The sequence below is a fragment of the Hyperolius riggenbachi genome, chromosome 3 (assembly GCF_040937935.1).
Source record: "Hyperolius riggenbachi isolate aHypRig1 chromosome 3, aHypRig1.pri, whole genome shotgun sequence".
In the NCBI taxonomy this organism is placed as follows: Eukaryota; Metazoa; Chordata; class Amphibia; order Anura; family Hyperoliidae; genus Hyperolius; species Hyperolius riggenbachi.
In genome coordinates, this window is record NC_090648.1 from 358,639,675 (window position 1) to 358,662,154 (window position 22,480).

Consider the following 22,480-nt stretch of genomic DNA (forward strand, 5'->3'; position numbering starts at 1 on the left):
GCGAGTTGAGTTAATGCCAAAGAGCTCTATTTTGGTCTCATCAGACCACAGCACCTTCTCCCAGTCACTCACAGAATCATTCAGGTGTTCATTGGCAAACTTCAGACGGGCCTGCACATGTGCCTTCTTGAGCAGGGGGACCTTGCGAGCCCTGTAGGATTTTAATCCATTGCGGTGTAATGTGTTTCCAATGGTTTTCTTGGTGACTGTGGTCCCTGCTAATTTGAGGTCATTCACTAACGCCTCCCGTGTAGTTCTAGGATGCTTTTTCACCTTTCTCAGAACCATTGACACCCCACGAGGTGAGATCTTGCGTGGAGCCCCAGAGCGAGGTAGATTGATGGTCATTTTGTGCTCCTTCCATTTTCGAACAATCGCACCAACAGTTGTCACCTTCTTTCCCAGCTTCTTGCTAATGGTTTTGTAGCCCATTCCAGCCTTTTGCAGGTCTACAATTTTGTCTCTGACATCCTTGGACAGCTCTTTGGTCTTTCCCATGTTGGAGAGTTTGGAGTCTGCTTGATTGATTGATTGATTCTGTGGACAGGTGTCTTTTATACAGGTGACTAGTTAAGACAGGTGTCCTTAATGAGGGTGACTAATTGAGTAGAAGTGTCTAACCACTCTGTGGGAGCCAGAACTCTTAATGGTTGGTAGGGGTTCAAAAACTTATTTCACTCAATGAAATGCAAATCAGTTGCTATCTTTTATTTAAGGTTATTTTTTCGATTTTCCTTTTGATGTGCTATCTGCCACTGTTAAAATAAACCTACCATTGAAATGATACTGTTCTGAGACTTTTCATTTCTTTGTCATTGGACAAACTTACAAAATCAGTGAGGGGTCAAATAATTATTTCCTCCACTGTAAGTAAAATAAAAAAATTATTTCTAGGTATATTTCATATTTTCGACATTGTGTAAAAGTCCATGTTCAATATTATAAAACAATTTTTTTTATTTTTTTTACAGGAAGGATTTGTTTATAGGAAAATGTTAACATGTTCCTGATCACCCTCTTGAACGTATCGATGGGAAAAATCCGTATGTGATATTTAAAAGTTTGATTTCAAATTTTTATGGAGTGTCAGAATTCTTTTGTATTTCTGTTTTTCATTTACAGTTCTGCATACATACGATAGCTTGTTCGCACTTACAGCTTGATTATAAATCATTAGTAACGTTTTTGTATGTTTTATGTAATAACAGTTACTACTTCTCTAATTAATTCAATACAATGTTCAACTTATCCCGTTTATATGTAACCCCCCCCCCCCCCACACAAAAAAAAAAAAATCTGTAGTTAAAATTAAATTTCTATAAAACTGTGGTTAGACTTCTTTTTTTCATATTACGGTTTCATTAACAACTTTGTCATGGTGTGTTTATTTTAGCATTGGCCAGCCTGTCAGTCATTTGTTTTAACAACTTTGGGTCTGTGTTGTAAAATTGAATGGCTTTATCATATTTAATAACCTTATTAAGGCTGGATCAGGAACTTGTTGTCAGTGCGTGGATAGATTACTGGCAAAGCAGAGGTGGTAGACCACCAGAGGATTATCTGGAGAGGTGAGTGGGTGCTCTCATGCCACCACCTACTGTTAACTGCAATCTGCATTAATAGTACTGAACACCTGTTCAAGAGTCAATCGCCATGGCTCCTGATAAGTGAAGGAAGATGCCAGCAGTTAAAAAAATTTTTAGTTTGGAGTACAAGTCCGTGCTCCCAGCGTAGTTGATTCTGTTGGCTAACTCCAGTCAGCATGGTGGTGCAGACAGGGGTTGCCTGATAAAAGGAATTGAGTGATTATATTGTTTGCTAGTGGCGGCCATTCTATTATACACAGTGGTGTTAATAGAAGGTAGAGTAGGCACAGGACAAAGTAAACAGTCCACCCACTCTGTGCCATTAGTGTTCGAACTCCTGTATAAGGAATTGATCCATGCAACTTGAAGCCGGTTGGCTAGTTGCTAGTAGTGTAATGTACACTTGCAGCCTTATTATTTTATTATTATTATTATTTAGTATTTATATAGCGCCGACATATTACGCAGCGCTGTACAGTGTATATATATATTGTCTTGTCACTAACTGTCCCTCAAAGGAGCTCACAATCTAATCCCTACCATTGCCATATGTCTATATTATGTAGTGTAAGTACTGTAGTCTAGGGCTAATTTTTTAGGGGGAGCCAATTAACTTATCCGTATGTTTTTGGAATGTGGGAGGAAACCGGAGTGCCCGGAGGATACCCACGCAGACACGGAGAGAACGTACAAACTCTTTGCAGATAGTGCCCTGGCTAGGATTCGAACCAGGGACCCAGCGCTGCAAGGCGAGAGAGCTAACCACTACGCCACCGTGCTGCCTTATGAGGAGTAATTGTTAGTTCACATTTTTTAGATGGTGGCAGTGGTAGCTGCACACAATATATTACGATTATATGTTATTGAAGGACAAATATTGTGGTTGGGAGATCTGTTGTATTTAAAAAGACTGACTGTTTAGGTAACGAAAGAGTCTATGAAACTTTCGTTGGTTTTCCAATCCTGGAGGACTTTTAGAAATGCCATCTACTGGTAAGTTTAAATGGTCATTTTTCAATTACTTTTCAAAAATCTATGTTTACGTGATATTTTGGAATATTATAATCATTTATTTCTTCTGACTGCTATTGGTGTTGTGGAGGAATTTTTTTTTCCTTCAAGGATAATATGGCCAATCCTTGTAAGTTTTTTTTTTTTTTTTTTTTTTTTTTTATAATTCCTTCTGCTTAAACATCAACATTTCTGGTTGTATTGTACTTTTATGATATTATAACTAAATATTATAATTCATAATTTACAATACAATTACAATTTTTTTTTACTTTATCAACTACTTTCAATTAAACTAGCAAAATACTACATTGAAACTATGCAAAAATGTGAACCAATGTCTCTGTTTTATTTAACTTCATTAATCCGAACTCTTATCGGAATTACAGCTATTCCATAGTTAACGAACAAATGAGAAATATTATACACCCCTTGTGATTACATAATTTGGCACCACAATGAGAGTAGTTAGAATAGTGTTTCTAAAACCAGTCCTTGTGTCTTCCCAACGGTGCATGTTTTCCAGGCAACCTTATCTATGCACTGGTGGGGTAACAATTGTTTGAGCTACGTGGAAACAATGCTACATGACACAGTAATTGACCCAACTGTGTATAGCGTCTTTCTCCTTAAATAAGACCTACCCCGAAAATAAGGCCTCCCTTATATTTCAAGCATGCTTGAAATATAAGACCTACTCCGAAAATAAGGCCTAGCTGGGGGGGCGCTGTGTGTATTGGGGAGGCTCTTACCGCACCGCCCTTGTGGCTGCGTACCCCTCCATTCCAAGTAATTTCTCTGGTGGTGGCGGCAGCGACATGGTATTCAAGCTATGAGGGCGCCATTTGAGCCTCACGCTGCACGCAGTACGCTTTGCCGGCTTGGCGCTGACGCTCCGCTCACGTAATCAATGTGTGCCTGGCACGCATCAGCCAGGCACACGATTATGAAAGGAAGGGAGCGCAAGTGCAAAGCCGGCAAAGCGTACTGCGTGCAGCGTGAGGCTCAAAGGGCGCCCTCATAGCTTGAATACCATGACGCCGCCGCCGCCACCACCGGAGAAATTACTTGGAATGGAGGGGCACGCAGCCACAAGAGAGGTGCAGTAAGAGCCTCCCCATACATAAAGCGTCTAGCCCCCCCGGTAGGTGAGGTTACCATCAGAACATGCACCGTTGAGGATTAGCTTTAAGAAAAACTGAGTTAGGAGTGTTTTAAAGCCCCATACACACACTCAGCATGCGGTCTTTTAGGCTCTCACAACTTCTGTTGTGAAATACCTAAAATAAACCTCTTGCTGTAGTTCAAGCACCTAAGAAAAGACTGTTCAGAAGTTAAATCAACGTTTGGATTGACTTCTTATCAGATGCTTGAACAATGCGTAGCGATTTTTAGGTGTTTCACAATCAAAGTTGTGAGAGCCTACAAGACCGCTGTTCAGTGTGTGTATGGGGCTTAAAACTCCTCTTGCACTGCTACTCACCCACTTGGCCTGTCACGTCAAACTTCTGTGCTGTACCTTTCATTCTCTGTTCTCATTTAGTTCTTCATATTTACATCTTAATTTTTTTTCTCCTCCTTTTGTTCGCTACTGTTTGTTCTTTTGATCCATGTCCATCCTATATATGTTATCTTTTGCACCATATTTATCTGTTCTGTTCTCCTGTGTCCTTCTCCGTTCCCCTCCCTGACAACCTTTTCTTCACGTGTGTAAATACAAATAGCGTCATTGTCTGGTACTTCATACAATGACATCATGTTCATTAGCATACCTCTAATCTCCTGCACGACTTCTGTATTGTTGGCTTTTGACAAACTCATTGTCAGCAAAAGCCAATAGTAATTTTGTGCAGGAGAGTAGATGCCTGCAGTGTAACCTGGAGTGGTTGGATGATTTGAGATACTCCTGCATTATCTGTATTAAAAAGAATCGAAAGAGAACAGGAAGGGAAAGGAATGGAAAACTAAACCATTAAAATAGGAAGTCTATGAAATTTCCGCTATTACATTTTTTTAGAAATATAATTGCATCTTAAATGCTAATAAACATGGTAATATGAACACCTAAAATATAAATTAGATGGCCATGGGGATTACAGAGGTTTCAAAGTTTTGAGATAAAATAATTACAAGCCCATGGCTGGTGAACAGAGGTTTTGGAACGGACACATCAAAAGCACAGGGTACCAGACTGAAACACCAAAGAGTATGCGGGAAAGGGTTGCCTTAGACATATCTAGAGGGGGCATAACTAATACAGATTTTGCTAATGAATGCAAGTGAAAGGTAATATAAAAGGGATAGTATCTCTATTGTAGTCGTCAATTTAACCGTGGATCACACTTGAGGCCATGAATAGCACCACGGATAAATGTCTTTAAAAAAATATGGGAAGTATAGGGTTAATTGCAAATTGGATAGATTGCAAAGTGAATTAGCAGGTTCCATCTCGTTCGTTAACTGTGGAGTACCTGTGTATTTATTAATTGATAGTAGTTGTTCTGCAAGCAATACAGAGAAGCCTTGCCGCGGCCTCGCAGCTCAACACATTTTTGCTACTTTATAAATGCACCTGATTACAGTAATCTCTTTTTTTAGTTATTTCTTTTAGACCTTTTCTAAGTACAGCTGAATGTCTGCAATACTGGCACAAGTAATTGAAGGAGCAAGAAATACAGGTAAAAACTTAAATTCAGATATCTTGTTTAAAATGTATATTTTTATTTTTTTTATATGAGTAAGCAATAACTTTTAACAGTGAACTAAAACTTTTAGCTGATCCAAGATGAAAAACGAATAACAAGTAACTTGTCAATATCTCTTATCTAAAATTTTTGATGGTTTGCACAGTAACTGTAGCTGAAAAATACTGTAACAGTATAAGATTATTTCTACATGTGATACAATGAAAGCAGCCATGTTGTGCGTGTCGCATTACACAGGCAAGCTTGCCTGCATCTACAACCCTCAGCCTGTGGAAAATTAACTTTCCTCTGCCAATCCAATCTCTGGCTAGTAACACAGCCTTGTCTGTCTGAGTGTGACTCACTGACCTCCCATATACACTTTCTACATGACTCTGAGAGTCAAGGCACTAAAGGAGCTGTGTGTGATGCTTGTTTAGTTTATATAGAATTATCGTATAAAATAATACATCTAAAAGGGATTTTGCATTGAGGGATGACCTATAAACTACAGTGATACCCATAATTAATCTTACCACTGTCAAATTTTGACTTGGTTACTTTTATTTCACCAGCAGTTACTTTTTCGATGGTAAATGACCTAGGTATATCCGGAAAGAAAAGATTTTCAAACGACAGCGGTGAAGAAATGCAGTTGCACACTGTAGCTACTCAAAAGCCAGGAAAGGGCGACAAGACCATTTCTAATTGTTTTACAGTTAAAGGGGCGACAGTGAAAAGTATTATAAAAAAATACAGGATGTTCTATGTTGTAGAAAATCGTATAGTATGTTCACGTAAGCCAAATGTAACAAATATGCTGGACAAGAGGTTAATGACAGAGGTGATCAATCAGGCAAGGATCACCACCAAGGGCATCCTGTTGAATCTGGACTCTACTGGTGGCAATGTTTCAAGGCAGGCAATCCAAGGGTATAAACATTTTTAGAATGGGCAATTTTTCACAAAAATTTAAATGACATTTGGTAAAGGAAAAAAAATTTCCCACAGTAATTCCACTTGTACAACATCTTATTAGTTTTTAGGAGACACCAAGGTCATTTCCTGTCAAACAAAATTGCTTGCTGGTTGAATTTACGTAATTACTTCAAAATTTGAACTGGGTATGAATGATTATGGGTGGACCTGTTTATGAAAGGAAATCAACTAAGCAATGAGTAAAAGTTTATCTTGGATCCACATTACAGATCTATCATTTCTGAGGCATCGTAATCATGTGGGAACATAAAACCCGTATATAAATGTTCCGGGTCTGGAAATTGTTCTTTTATTTTTTTGACCACACAAGCAGGAATGGCTTTTCTTCTTCCTTTCCCTAAGTACCCATAAATCCAGACTGTGAAAGTGCGATATGCGGTCTTACGTAGTTGCCTAGAAAAAAAGTAAAGAAAAATTAACTGCCTTTCACATTGTTGTGACCTACCGTATTGTCTGCACTATAAGACGCACTTTTTCTCCCACAAAAGGTGGGGGGGGAAAGTACATGTGTCTTATGGTCCGAATGTAACAATTGTGACCAGCATGGGGAGCCCACACATAAACATCGGGCAGACACGCTAACCCCTGCCGACCACCTCACCAATGCCCCAGCGGGTCAATCAATAGGGGGGCACAAGACTTGCATACGAAGACAAAGGAAGGACACAAAAGGTACACAGGGAACACAAAAGGCACATGGCGGACCAAAAAGGTACAATGGAGATGTATTAATTTGGGGAAAAAGGTCTATAAGATGCCACAGTACCATGAACACACCAGGATAAGTATATTTTATTTTCCATGATTTTTGTCCTCAAAACCTTGGTACGTCTTATGGTCCGAGAAGGACGGTAACATGGAAATCCAAGCCATAGTAGCCTATGACAGGATGGAGTGTGTACTGCTGCGGGGTGAGCTATGAAAGGCTGTGGGACAGAGGGGGAGAAAGAGGGACAGTGGAAAAGTGGTTCACAAAGGAGTTATGATACCAAGACAAACAAATTTTATTTCAAAACGATATTTGGTCACTATCTTTAAATAAGAGAGTACTACCCAGGGCTGTGGAGTCGGTACTCAAATATTTCAACTCCTCAGTTTTTGAAACCCCGACTCCGGGTACCCAAAATGTCTCTGGCTCAGACTCCTCGACTCTGAATCCTTAGTCTAATACTTTACAGGGCTGTGGATTTTGTACAAAAATCATCCAACGACTCAGTGTATAAAATCAATGACTCCGGGTGCCCAAAATTGCCCCCACTCCGACTCCACAGCCCTGGTACTACCTAAAAATTTCTTACACAATACTCACCGGTTATACAATCTATCATCAGGGTGTCCATTGACATCTGGGTGAAATCTGTAAAAGTTTTCTACAGATTCGGTGTTTACAAATGTGCCAATGAAATATGGTAATTGTGTGACACAACTTGTGTTTTCATCAAATTTTTCACATATTGCTTCAACTTGGTTGCAACATAAACTTTCATGCAAGGTTGGCATTGCCATGCAGTTCCCGCCACATTCACACCAATCAAAATCAATCGGTTGTTCTTCATGGTGTTCTGTATTATCCAACTCCAAGTTTTCAATTTCACGAGCTAAATTATCTTGTTCCCGAGGCTCCTGTTGTGTAGAGTCTTGAGGACCCTCTGCCGATGTTCTGGCAATACTTGGTTTCTCGTAAAAACTTGGGTCTTGATCCAAGGGCGGGAACTTACTCCAGTACTCCTCCATCATTTTTCTCATCTATACATAATAAATGCAAATTGTTAGGAAACATGACCTGATTAAAGGCCACCTACACAGCTGACGCTTACAATGGGCCAACCCCCGCATGCACATTATCTGCCCGCCGATCTGCTGCCCAGGGATTCCCTAGGGTGGCTGGATGCTTGTTCTGCACGCTGGGGTAGCACAGATCGCTACCCAGAGCATGCAGACAGGCATCCAGCGATTCTAGGCAATCTCTTTTATGAGTCAAATGTGGCCGGCGTGGCAGCGAAACATGTAATCTCACTGTCAGCATGGACGAGCTCAGCTCATCAATGTTTTTTGCAAGTTTTTGCTGGACGTGCTAAACTCGTCCATACCGACAGGGTGGTAACATATTACTACAGATTATGCATGACCACAACTGTTCAACTAAGTGTATGGCATTCAGCAAAAACAATAGGACTTGATATTTTAAGATAAAATGAATGTACCCTTGTTTGTAAGAATGTGGTGTAGGAGAACATGATCATGTTATTGAGCTATAATTTTTTTATTAAAAACAAATCAAAGCAAGCAAAAGTGGGTCTATGTTGCAAATTGAGGCTGTGCTTCAGTATTTACATGGGAACCACAAATTAGGGAGATGATACAATAGTATGATAGAATCACCGGCTTCCAATTTACTTACTAATTCCATTTTATAATGCACTGCTTTATTTTATTTATTTTTTTATAAAATATACTTATTAGCCTACCTTATCATCTTTAAAATGAATTAGGCTTGTCTTCATATTTGGCCATTTACTACAAGCGCTATGAAGTATATCTTCCTGAAATGAAAAATAAAATTACTTCCTGAAAGTTGAAGGAATGTACATTTTTTTTTTTCAATTACCAATCATCGAAGATATAGGAAATATTATTTGCAATTACCACCTGACTGATGAAAAAAAAAACACTTTTCGCAAAAACATAAGGAGAATAAAAAAAAAAAAAACCTGCATATTGTATTTCAAATACAGGGAGTCCAAAACTTTCTAATTACTACTAACTGCTACTACTCCCTGCATTGTCCCCCATTGACACCGCCTCTGCCCCTTCCGTGTCCTCTTCTGCTGAACCTGAATCAAAGACCGCAGCAGGAGCGTAGGTCACCTCTTCCATCAGCTCCAGTGGTGCCAATCATAGACCTCTCCTCTACATAATAGCTTTCCACTGCAGCTTTCTGATGACTAATCATCAGCAAAAGTCGGCAGTAGCAAAATAGTGATGAAGAGAAGTCTTTGATTACAGATAGAAGTAACGGTGGAGTTGAGCAGTGCTTCAGCTGCTGTCATTAATCTATCGGAATCATAGGAGGACTGGGAGGGGGGGGGGGGGGGGGGGGTTCGGTGGGATGGTGGAAAGGGTTTGAGCTGGGAGTGATTGTTTGACTGAAGGGGACAATTAACTCGCTGCACCCTACAGTAATGAGCGTCTTACATTCCTAATAAAATCATGACTTGTATTATGAATTAATATGTAATTATAGTACAGAAAGTGTTATATGAATCCACTTTCTAATGTTTTCACTATTCATTCTACAGGTTGAAGTCTCATAAAGAAGTTTTCCTCAAGTTCAAAACCATGATTTGGATATTGACATGCTATTACTTATTAGAAGACTGAAGTCTAATTTTCTATCATACAGTTTTTAACCACCCAGGGGTTTACTTCGTGCTAGATTTCTGTGCAATAAGTGATCCAGTTAATTTTCATTACCTTTTTTCCACTAACTTATCAAAATGTATCAAGCAAGGGACTAGTATAGATTTTGAGTATAATAAAATAACAAAACAGTTTAGCTAGCTATACATGCCCCCAGTAAAGGATCATATCCTTCCTCCCTCTGCAGCTATAGCGCCTGAAAGGATCCACCCTGCAGCAGCATTACTCTTTGTGTGCTTCCCTACCCACGCAAATAAGGGTGGCTGGTGCGGGTTTTCACCATGCCTGTTGCCCCTGCACTGATCACTTTACCAGCTCTGATCTGTCCACAGTAACGGGCCACGATTTGAAGGCGTCATAAAGCTGTGCTCCCCGGGGTTACCGCCGACACGAGGAGCTGGAGACGTGATCAACACAGGGGTGACATGCACGGTGAGTACCTGCACTGGCCACCCCTACTGCTGCACAGGCCGACAAAGACATTTTGCTCCAGGGGGGGGGGGGGGGATGAACAACACCTGTTCTGGGTCTCCAATGGCTAGCTAACAACTTATGGAGCACTTATAGTTAGCTAATCTATTCGATAGGCGCATAAAAACCTGAGAGTCATGCCCAACACTGTGTTGTGCATACCAATCTCCGCAAGTTTTCATTGACCCACACCCTCAGGCATACCACCCAGGAGGTTAAAATACTGTAATGAAATATGCACATCAATTTACTTGTCACAATGTATTTTACTTTGAAAATATTTAATTTCTAGAGATTTTTGAAATAAAAGTTAATACTTTATGTATGTTTTATAGATTACAAGTAATTCATATTAAAATAATTTACAAATAGAGAATTGAAAATAGACAATAAAACTAGCAGAATGAAATAGATAAAATGAGGCCAATTATATGTTGATTACTACAATAATTTGGTCTTGATTATGATTTTGACGGGTAACTGGTGTTGCGGATGTTTGGAGGGCAATGAGTAGAGTGTGATGATGTGAATATATAAAAGTTGAATACGTTTTCACATGGCGCCCTGGCAGAAGTCCCCAAATTTAATTAGAGGCGTAACAATGGTTAAGGTAGCCATACACTGGTCGATTTGCCATCAGATTCGACCAACTGACAGATCCCTATCTGATCGAATCTGATCAGAGAGGGATCGTATAGCTGCCTTTACTGCAAACAGATTGTGAACCGATTTCAGCCTGAAACCGTTCACAATCTGTTGTGGTGGTGGTGGTGCTGCCGCCGCTCCCCCCGCCCGCATGCCCGCATACATTACCTGCTCTGCCGACGCGACTCCAGTCCCCAGGTCACCGCTGCTCCGTCTCCGCTCTGGTCTCCGGCCCCGGCATGCTTTACTTCTTCCTGCCCGGCAGGAAGTTTAAACAGTAGAGCGCCCTCTACTGTTTAAACTTCCTGCCGGGCCAGAGGAACTGAAGCATGCCGGAGACCAGCGCGGACACGGAGCAGCGGTGACCGGGCTTAGACGTGCCGGCGGAGCAGGTAATGTATGCGGCTCTATTGCGTCGGTCGTCGGGCACTCGAACGCCGCTAGCGGCGCGCTCCCTACCCGTGGGCGATCGACGCTAATTTTCCGCACGGAGAGATCGACGGGATCGGACGAAAAGGATCGAAATTCGGTGTGTAGCGTGAACGATTGGCAGCAGATTCGATCCCAGTGATCGAATCTGCTGTCGAAACGGCGGCGAATCGGGCCAGTGTATGGCCACCTTTACATTGCCTAATGACTGTTTGTCTAAAGGCAGTTATACACATAAAAAATAAAATCTAATTGTCTATGTCAGTGCTGTCCAACTTCATGGGCATGGAGGGCCATTTTTTTTTTTCAGACCCCATGGTGGAGGGCCGAAGGTTCTTGCTAGAGTCGCAGACCCCCCCCCCCCCCCCCCAGGAAAAAATGCAATTAAAGGACAATTAGATTGGCAGCACTTTCCACAAAATGCAAAAACCACAAGGGTTCCGTTGAGCGTAGAGGGCCGCGCGTAGCTCGCCGCGCCGAAAAATGGGTGTGGCCATGGACCAGAATGCGGGTGTGGCCACAGGTGGAGACAAATTTACATGAATTTGGCAATGTGGGACATTAGATTAGGACAGTGGTGGTGAACCTTTTGGAGGCCGAGTGTCCAAACTGCAACCCAAAAGTCACTTATCTATCGCAAAGTGGCAACAGCAATTTAAACTACATACAAAGGTTTTAACTCGTACATGAACATTATGGAAAATCCAAGTTGAAAATAAACTGTGAAGATAAACAATTTCATCCATCCTACTCCTGAAAAATGTGGGGTTTTTTAGAACCTCCCAGTTTTATTTTCCATTTTAAAAAGCTAAAAAAAAGTAGGTTTAACGCTATTGTTTCATGATGACGATTCAGCTTTTCCATAGTCTCGCAGTTCGCAATCATGTGACCCCCAACAAGACAAATTCAGCAATCATGAGGCCCCCAACAAGACAAAATCAGCAATCTTAAGGCCCCCAACAAGACAAATTCAGCAATCGTGATGCCCCCAACAAATCATGAGGCCCCCAACAAGACAAATTCAGCAGTCATGAGGCACATAAATAGAGAGCATTTCACATAAATAGGCAGAAGATAGTGACAGGTGTCCCCCCAGTTAGTGACAGGTGTCCCCCCAGTTAGATAGTGACAGGTGCCCCCCCAGTTAGAGAGTGACAGGTGCCCCCCAGTTAGAGAGTGACAGGTGCCCCCCAGTTAGAGAGTGACAGGTGCCCCCCAGTGAGAGTGACAGGTGCCCCCCAGTGAGAGTGACAGGTGCCCCCCAGTGAGAGTGACAGGTGTTCCCCCAGTGAGAGTGGCAGGTGCCCCCCAGTGAGAGTGACAGGTGCCCCCCAGTGAGAGTGACAGGCGTTTCCCCCATTGCCTCGCCCGTTACCTCTCTCCTGTGCCCCGCTGCCGCTGCCTCACAGCTCACTAGCTCAGACCTCACAGATCGCGGCGACTGAAACAAGCAGAGCGCGCGCATAACACCCGCGCGGCAGAACGTCACATGCGGAAGTGACTGCTTTTACTTCCGCATGTGACGTACTCCGTGCAGGTAATATGCGCACTCTGTTAGCCTCAGTCGCCGCGATCTGTGAGGTCTGAGCTAGTGAGCTGTGAGGCAGCAGGGACACAGGAGAGGCCACACAAGAGGGAGCAGGCATGGTGCCCATAGCGCACGCCATGCCTGCATCCCGGGGAGAGGAGCGGGCCGCAACAGGAGGCCTGGCGGGCCGGATGTGGCCCGCGGGCCGCCAGTTGGACAGCACTGGTCTATGTATACTATGTGTATACTACACCAAATGATTATAGTACAGGCAGTCCAAGGATAACAAAGATGGGGACTGTAGGCATGTTTTAAACCTTAATCCATAAAATAATAAATTTCTGGATCCTATTTGCCCCCCTTTGCCGCCTCTGTGCCTGTTTTTCACCTTGTGCCTCTCTCTGTCCCCTCGCTCTGCCTATTTTTGTTCACCCTTTGTTTGTACCCCTCTGTGCCCTCGATTTGCCTTCTGTGTGACACTTTGCACCCTCTGTGCACTTTCATTACCTCTTTGCCCCCTCTCTGCTCCATCTGTGCCTCCACCTAGGCCCTCTGGACTCAACTATCTATGAGTCCAATGCTGTCTGTCCTTCTCTCTCCACATACAGCTCCCTCTAGCCGCATACAGGAACCTATATGTCATATGACACACAGGTAGTGACGTGGTGCTGTAAGCGGCTAGAGGGAGCTGGATTCTGAGAAAGGAGGACAGAGAGCGTTGGACTCTGTTTCTAGGTTGAATCCAATGCTGTTTCTGCATGCGCCATCACCTGGGGGAAGTTTGAAGCTGCTTCTTCAAACATTCCCCACGCAGAAATGACATCATGACTATGTTATCAGGCCGTTCTTAACAGCGGGTCATTTGTAAGTTGGGTGTTTGTAACCTATGGTCTACATGTATTTTTTCTAAAATATAATCTAAAATCACATGGAGAGGGAAAATATGGTTAATCTGAATTGAGGGTGTGTATGAGGATATCCTTTACTGGAAAAAATGTACCAAAAACAAAAATTTCAATTTTTCTAATTACCAATAATAATAGTCGGAACAGTTTGCATGAGAAGAGTCCCTATGTACTGAACTTCGGCTCACTTCCATGTCAGCAAGGTCTCTCAGAGCGCAAATGCTGTCCCAGGCTGCCACATGTCCTTCATCACACGCCCTCAATTGGGAGTGCTCAATGCATGCACATAACTTGATGCATAGTTCTGGCTGCGGGATCATGTCTAGAAAGCGTATGCCCACTACACGGGACCTTGCAGACATGGAAGCTACCACAAGGACAGTACACAGGGACTGTTCCCTTGCAAACTGTTCAAGCCATAATCCACATGGTTATTGAAACCTTGACAAATACATGTCACATTCATAATTGATTTCAAGGACAATACTTACATCAGGGCTGTCATCCTCTTCTTGCTCCACACTTGTTTGGGTTACATCCGAAGGTGTAGCCAATGAGCTGTCTCTAACCTAAATTAAACCATAAACTGTGAATTGGCTTTCGACAAACTATAGAAAAATACTAGTAGGAAAATAAATATTACCATGTGGGTTGAGTTTTGAAGTATCTTTATATAAAGTATGGTAGGACATTGAGGTATTTGATAGTAAACAAAAATGTACTTTACCACTCACAGGACAATACATATACTATAATCAATATCAATGTTCTGGATTAGATTCAAACACCCTAACACCTACTTTTGTAAACAGTGAAAAAGTCAATAAGGAAAGAAAATGGCGATATAAGCACCCAAGTCGAATCACTGAACAGATGGAAAGATTTCAACACAAGCATCACAGCGGTGGGTGTACCAATGACAAGCACTCACCCTACCCCTCCCCCCCCCCCCTCTTCATAAACAGACTCACTGGATTTGTCATGCCTCTTGGCCCCTAATCGTATGTAGGTTACAGGCCAACAGTCAAAGACTGTGGCACCGATGCTGGGGACTTTTAATCCACCCAGTATTGTGTTGCCGCTGACCTGGGCACGTGAACTGAACAGCCCTCAGCTATATGCAACAATGGCACCACTGCTGGGCACTTGTAATCCTCCATTTTGTTGCTGGTGACCGGCACATGTGAACTGAACAGTTCATTTTACATGTCCAGGTCACCAACAACACAATACCAAAGGATTACAAGTGCCCAGCAACGGAGCTAGTGTTGCTGAGGGTTGGCCTATACCCCACATGCGATTAGGGGCCCAGATGCAAACAGATCCAGTGAGTCTGTTTATGAAGGGGGGGGGGGGGGTTTAATTGAGTGCTTGTTATTATCATGTACTGGAAATGAGTGCTTATATCGCCATTTTCATTTGTGATTGAATTTAGACCATAATTATTGAAAAAAATGTATACTTACAGAGGGCGATGAGGAATCGTCATCCTCTTCAATTGTGGACTGGTAGGTGGCCATGTCGAAGTCTAAAATAAATAAATGTTCATATGTATTTCTTTACATTTTCAATCCAGACATACACTTCATACCCAATGAAACTACAAAGTTTGATAATAAATGAATGTTAAAAAATAGAGATGAAGCTAAGTTGGCAAAATGAAAAAAATGTTATACATACCTGGGGCTTCCTCCAGCCCCATACGCTCTGATCACTCTCACGCCGATGTGCTCCGCTGCCTGCATCTAAGAGAACCAGTTGCCAACACTGAAGTCATTGGAGCCAGCTACGCAGGAGAAGTGCGCCCTCTACGTATCTCTCCAGCTGCTGCTGCTGCAGAGAGACGCAAACCGCGCACTTCCCTAACGCTTACACTGTCTACGAATGACCGAATATCAGTGAGACGGTTCTCGTAGCTGTGGGCAGAGGATGGTGGTGTGGGATCGATCAGAGCATATGGGGCTGGAGGAAGCCCCAGGTATGTATAAAATCTTTTTTTCATCTATGGTTCGCTTTAACCACTTGAGGACCGTGGGCTTTACCCCCCTTAAGGACCAGGCACTTTTTTCCATTCAGACCACTGCAGCTTTCACGGTTTATTGCTCGGTCATACAACCTACCACCTAAATGAATTTTGGCTCCTTTTCTTGTCACTAATAAAGCTTTCTTTTGGTGCTAATTGATTGCTGCTGCGATTTTTACTTTTTATTATATTCATCAAAAAAGACATGCATTTTGGCAAAAAAAATGATTTTTTTAACTTTCTGTGCTGACATTTTTCAAATAAAGTAAAATTTCTGTATACATGCAGCGCGAAAAATGTGGACAAACATGTTTTTGATTAAAAAAAAACCCATTCAGCCTATATTTATTGGATTGGGTAAAAGTTATAGCGTTTACAAACTATGGTGCAAAAAGTGAATTTTCCCATTTTCAAGCATCTCTGACTTTTCTGACCACCTGACATGTTTCATGAGGGGCTAGAATTCCAGGATAGTATAAATACCCCCCAAATGACCCCATTTTGGAAAGAAGACATCCCAAAGTATTCACTGAGAGGCATAGTGAGTTCATAGAAGATATTATTTTTTGTCACAAGTAAGCGGAAAATGACACTTTGTGACAAAAAAAAGAAAAAAGTTTCCATTTCTTCTAACTTGCGACAAAAAAAAAAATGAAATCTGCCACGGACTCACTATGCTCCTCTCTGAATACCTTGAAGTGTCTACTTTACAAAATGGGGTCATTTGTGGGGTGTTTTTACTGTCCTTGAATTTTTGGGGGGTGCTAAATTGTAAGCACCCCTGTAAAGCCTAAATGTGCTCATTGGACTTTGGGCCCCTTAGCGCAGTTAGACTGCAAAAAAGTGCCACGCATGTGGTATTGCCGTACTCAGGAGAAGTAGTATAATGTGTTTTGTGGTGTATTTTTACACATACCCATGCTGGGTGGGAGAAATATCTCTGTAAATGACAATTGTTTGATTTTTTTTACACACAATTGTCCATTTACAGAGAGATTTCTCCCACTCAGCATGGGTATGTGTAAAAATACACCCCAAAACACATTATACTACTTCTCCTGAGTACGGTGATACCACATGTGTGGCACTTTTTTGCACCCTAACTGCGCTAAGGGGCCCAAAGTCCAATGAGTACCTTTAGGATTTCACAGGTCATTTTTGTTTCAAGACTACTCCTCACGGCTTAGGGCCCCTAAAATGCCAGGGCAGTATAGGAACCCCACTAATGACCCCATTTTAGAAAGAAAACACCCCAAGGTATTTCGTTAGGAGTATGGCGAGTTCATAGAAGATTTTATTTTTTGTCGCAAGTTAGCGGAAATTTATTTTAATTGGTTTTTTTCACAAAGTGTCATTTTCCGCTAATTTGTGACAAAAAATAAAACCTTCTATGAACTCATCATACTCCTAACGGAATACCTTTGGGTGTCTTCTTTCTAGAATGGGGTCATTTGTGGGGTTCCTATACTGCCCTGGCATTTTAGGGGCCCTAAACCGTGAGAAGTAGTCTTGAAACAAAAATGACCTGTGAAATCCTAAAGGTACTCATTGGACTTTGGGCCCCTTAGCGTACTTAGGGTGTAAAAAAGTGCCACACGTGGTACCGCCGTACTCAGGAGAAGTAGTATAATGTGTTTTGGGGTGTATTTTTACACATACCCATGCTGGGTGGGAGAAATATCTCTGTAAATGACAATTGTTTGATTTTTTTACACACAATTGTCCATTTACAGAGAGATTTCTCCCACCCAGCATGGGTATGTGTAAAAATACACCCCAAAACACATTATACTACTTTTCCTGACTACGGCGGTACCACATGAGTGACACTTTTTTGCAGCCTAGGTGCGCTAAGGGGCCCAACGTCCTATTCACAGGTCATTTTGAGGCATTTGTTTTCTAGACTACTCCTCACGGTTTTGGGCCCCTAAAATGCCAGGGCAGTATAGGAACCCCACAAGTGACCCCATTTTAGAAAGAAGACACCCCAAGGTATTCCGTTAGGTGTATGGCAAGTTCATAGAAGATTTTATTTTTTGTCACAAGTTAGTGAAGAATGACACTTTGTGAAAAAAAAAACAATAAAAATCAATTTCCGCTAACTTTTGACAAAAAATAAAATCTATGAACTCGTCACTTTCTGGGGTTCCTATACCGCCCTGGCATTTTACGGGCCCAAAACAGTGAGTAGTCTGGAAACCAAATGTCTCAAAATGACTGTTCAGGGGGTATAAGCATCTGCAAATTTTGATGACAGGTGGTCTATGAGGGGGCGAATTTTGTGGAACTGGTCATATGCAGGGTGGCCTTTTAGATGACAGGTTGTATTAGGCCTGATCTGATGGATAGGAGTGCTAGAGGGGTGACAGGAGCTGATTGATGGGTGTCTCAGGGGGTGGTTAGAGGGGAAAATAGATGCAATCAATGCACTGGGGAGGTGATCGGAGGGGGGTCTGAGGGGGATCTGAGGGTTTGGCCGAGTGATCAGGAGCCCACACGGGGCAAATTAGGGCCTGATCTGATGGGTAGGTGTGCTAGGGGGTGACAGGAGGTGATTGATGGGTGTCTCAAGGTGTGATTAGAGGGGGGAATGGATGCAAGCAATGCACTGGTGAGGTGATCAAGGCTGGGGCCTGAGGGCGTTCTGAGGGTGTGGGCGGGTGATTGAGTGCCCTAAGGGCAGATAGGGGGTCTAATCTGATAGGTAGCAGTGACGGGGTGATTGATGGGTAATTAGTGGGTGTTTAGGGTAGAGAACAGATATAAACACTGCACTTGGGAGGTGATCTGATGTCGGATCTGCGGGCGATCTATTGGTGTGGGTGGGTGATCAGATTGCCCGCAAGGGGCAGGTTAGGGGCTGATTGATGGGTGGCAGTGACAGGGGGTGATTGATGGGTGATTGACAGGTGATCAGGGGTATAGATGCATACAGTACACGGGGGGGGGGGGGGGGTCTGGGGAGAATCTGAGGGGTGGGTGGGGTTATCAGGAGGGGGCGGGGGGGATAAAAAAAAAATAGCGTTGACAGAAAGTGACAGTGAGTGATTGATGGGTGATTAGGGGGGTGATTGGGTGCAAACAGGGGTCTGGGGGGTGGGCAGGGGGGGGGGGGGGTCTGAGGGGTGCTGTGGGCGATCTGGGGCAGGGGGGGGGGGGGGAACCAGTGTGCTTGGGTGCGACATAGGGTGGCTGCAGCCTGCCCTGGTGGTCCCTCGGACATTGGGACCACCAGGGCAGGAGGCAGCCTGTATAATACACTTTGTAAACATTACAAAGTGTATTATACACTTTGTATGCGGCGATCCGGGTGCTAGTAACCCACCGGCGCTTCCGAACGGCCGGCGGGTTACAGCGCGAGGTGGGCGGAGCCAGTCCCCGGCGGCCGATCGCATCACGAATGACGCGATCGCGCCGCCCATGCCCCTACAAGGACCGCCGCCATTTGTCGATACGACGGTCCTTGCGGGGTCCACTTCCCGGCCGCCAATTGTCTATACGGCGGTCGGGAAGTGGTTAAAATAAAACTCTAACCTCAAACAATAAACCACTGCCTGTTATAAGTCTATGTACTTGTATCACAAACTACCTGCCATTTTCCAGCAACCGGAGTTTATGTGTGTAATGGACAAAAAATAAATTGTTTTTTATTAGATGCACTTAGATTCATAAAAAAAATAAACATGGTGCGTCTATGGTGCTGGGGTGTCTTATGGAGTTTTCCCAATCAATCTGTCTAAGATAGACTGCCCAGCTAAACTACACTAACCCCTGCTGCCCCTCAAGCCTCAGCATCCCCCAGGTACAGTAATCCACACTTACCGCCTATAGTAAGCCTGACTGCACCCTACCGACAATAACCCAGGCTAACACCGAAGTACAGTAAGGCTGGGTCCACACTAGACACAGTTGCAGGACGGACACTGCAGTCCGGATTAGGGGAAGTACCCACCGTACTGCAAACTGATGAAAGTGCATTAGTTTTGCATCAGTTTTCGTTCAGTTTATCCCTGACAGAAAACGTCTCCATCATTAGGAAGGAGTAGGAGGATTTTTTTTGGGCCAATCATAAAGCTCAGGCTTACCGTTTTCACATCCGTTTTTTGCCTGTGGAGCTGGAGATGCGTTTTCTCATTGCTTTCACTACCCCTGCGTGTATCCGTGGTCCTGATCCGTTGCGTGAAAATGCAGCAGATCCGGACCTTCCGTTCAGGTTTTGAAAACGGGTCCCGGCAAACGCAGACGGATCCTATGCTATTTTGAACATTAGTATACGGGACTCCGTTTTTCATCAGGTTTGAAAAACGCAGCCACGGATACGTTTCCGGACCTAGTGTGGACCAGGTCTAACCCTGACTGCCCCCCCCCCAGCTACGCTGGCGCCAAGGTACTCAAACAAAATGTCCCCCAGCTACTGTAATCTCTACTGCCCTAAAGCTACTACAAACAAAAGTGGCACCCACCTATAGTGATCCTCACTGCCTCCAAAATACTCTAATACCTACTAGCCCCGCAGCAACATTTACTCTGATTGCACCACAGGTAAAATACACAACCGCCAACCTACAATAATCCACACAGTTGAAAATCTACATTATTAAATAAGAAGTGAGACCTCTCTCACCATAGGGATGTTCAGGTTGTCTTGTGGGTGATTGCAGGTACAGGAAGCAGTTGAACCGAGAAGCCACCAGGTGATGGTACAGATGACCCACTCCAAACACCGTCATGCACAGCTCAACAGCAAACTCCCTCCAATCCTTCTCCCAGGAAGACTCACTCTGATGTTCCCCTCAATTACGGATACTAGTGCACATTTTTTACAATGGGCAGACTCACTCTGCTGCAATATGCTCCATGAGTTGTGTGCCACCATGGAGCACCCTGCAGCATCTTTTTCCGGTCTGGATTGCTGCATGTTCTGCTTTGAAGCATGCCATGGGAATCGAAACTGCGGTGTCATCAAGGATCACAATTCATGCAGGCCCCATGCTGGAGGGGCATCAATGCTGGATCTTGAATCATGCCCAATCGATTAATGCAATCAATTTGGGACCAAAATGTATTGCACTGTCAGTCATGTCCTATGGCCGCCCCAATTTTCCGCAGATTATGAAAATATAATAAAATGGTCAATTGAATGCAAAGTCTCCTGATGTATGGCCACCTATATGCTAGGTACACACTGAAATAATCGATCTGACTGCAAATTTGCCAGAAAATCTCAAACATGTCATCCTTTTCCAATCAATTTCAGATAGAAGCGAACATCAAAACAGTCGGAAATCTATTGGAAAATTATTAGAAATCAGATCGAACATGTTGGATATAATCGATCTTACAGTAAATCAGCCAAAAAATCTCATAAGGTGGCCATACATCAGAAGATTAGGGGCAGATTCGACCAAGAGACACATTTATTGCTAATCGAATCTGATTACAGATAAATTTGTCTCTAGTCTAATCTGCTCATACACTACAGGCCGATTCCCGTCCGATTTCAGCATGAAATTATCAGGGAATCGGCTGGGCAGCCGCGTCCGCCCTGCCCCCAAAATATATAAATGTATGTAGTGTAGTGCATTTATACATTACCTGTCCTGTGGCAGCTTCCCCACGGTGTCCATCCATCTCGACCGGTAACAGCCGCATACACGCTAGCGGCGCATAGCGTCTGACATCAGGCCCTATGTGCTGCCGGCCAGGTAATGTATAAATGCACTACACTACATACATACATTTATACATTGCAGCGGCGGGGGTTTCATCGTCTCGTCGTTGTTCGCAATTCGGCCGCCGTACTGCCGCGCACCCGACAAACCAACTTCGGCCCGACATCTTCCAGCATGCGCAATCGACCGTGCGGCCAATTTCTGTACCGAATTTGGTCGCTTTATCGGTCGGGCATGCACTTGGCAACACCAATTTTCATCCAATTCGATTAGATTAATCGAATTGGATGGTCGATTGGTTGGTCGGCTAATGTATGGCCCCATATAGTGTGAACCTAGCATTACAGAGATGGCACACCTTATACAACATGTGCTATTGCATATCAAGTACACACATTCCTTGCATTGTTCTCACCCTACATACATAGCTCTACATTTAGGCTACTGTCAAATGTTATTTATGATCATTCACAGAGAGAGGAGGAGAGAACAATCACATAGCTAAATAAACCTCAGATTACCAGGTCAAAAGTTTATCTAACTTGTCATACTGATAACATAAATTACAACCAGTGTAGGAGTTACAGGCCTTAAGCAGCCCATACACTCAGCCGATTTTCTGGCCGACCGATCGTCCCGATCGATCGATCGATCGATTGCAAATCGGTTGGCCAATCGACCGATCGACGGCCGATTTCGATCGATTTCGATAGATTTCCATCGAACTTGCAGGGTGGAAAATTTAGGTCGATCTGATGAGATTGCTTATCAGTTTGCATTGGCCTTAATGGAAATCTGATGGCAAAAAAATGCCATCAGATCGAATTTCAATAGATTTCAAACTGAAATCTATTGGAATTCTATCCTGGTAAAAAATGTTCTAAAAACGCATCAGATAGATCATCAAATGCATTTCTTATCTATCTGCTGCCAATCTGACGAGTGTATGGGCACCTTAAGCAAGGTCACGGGAGAAATAGCGTCTTTGTTTCTCCAAATGTTTATCTAACTTGTCATTCTGATAAGGGCTTACCAGGTCTAGCAGTGTCAAAAGATAAATAGCAGATGTGCGGGAACGTTTGGAAGCAATTAGTAGCCTGCTCTCTG

General features: G+C 43.2%; 1 protein-coding gene across 1 annotated transcript; it reads right to left on the reverse strand.

The window, feature by feature from the left end:
* Positions 1–5,384: 5,384 nt before the first annotated feature.
* On the reverse strand, positions 5,385–22,480 carry LOC137563970 (uncharacterized). Its single transcript, XM_068277116.1, has 6 exons — positions 22,407–22,480; positions 15,145–15,206; positions 14,170–14,247; positions 8,749–8,823; positions 7,590–8,026; positions 5,385–6,673 (listed from the first exon to the last, which is right to left on the reverse strand). Exons 2-6 carry the CDS (start codon positions 15,196–15,198, stop codon positions 6,484–6,486), a joined length of 834 nt encoding a protein of 277 aa, XP_068133217.1. The 5' UTR covers positions 15,199–15,206; positions 22,407–22,480; the 3' UTR covers positions 5,385–6,483.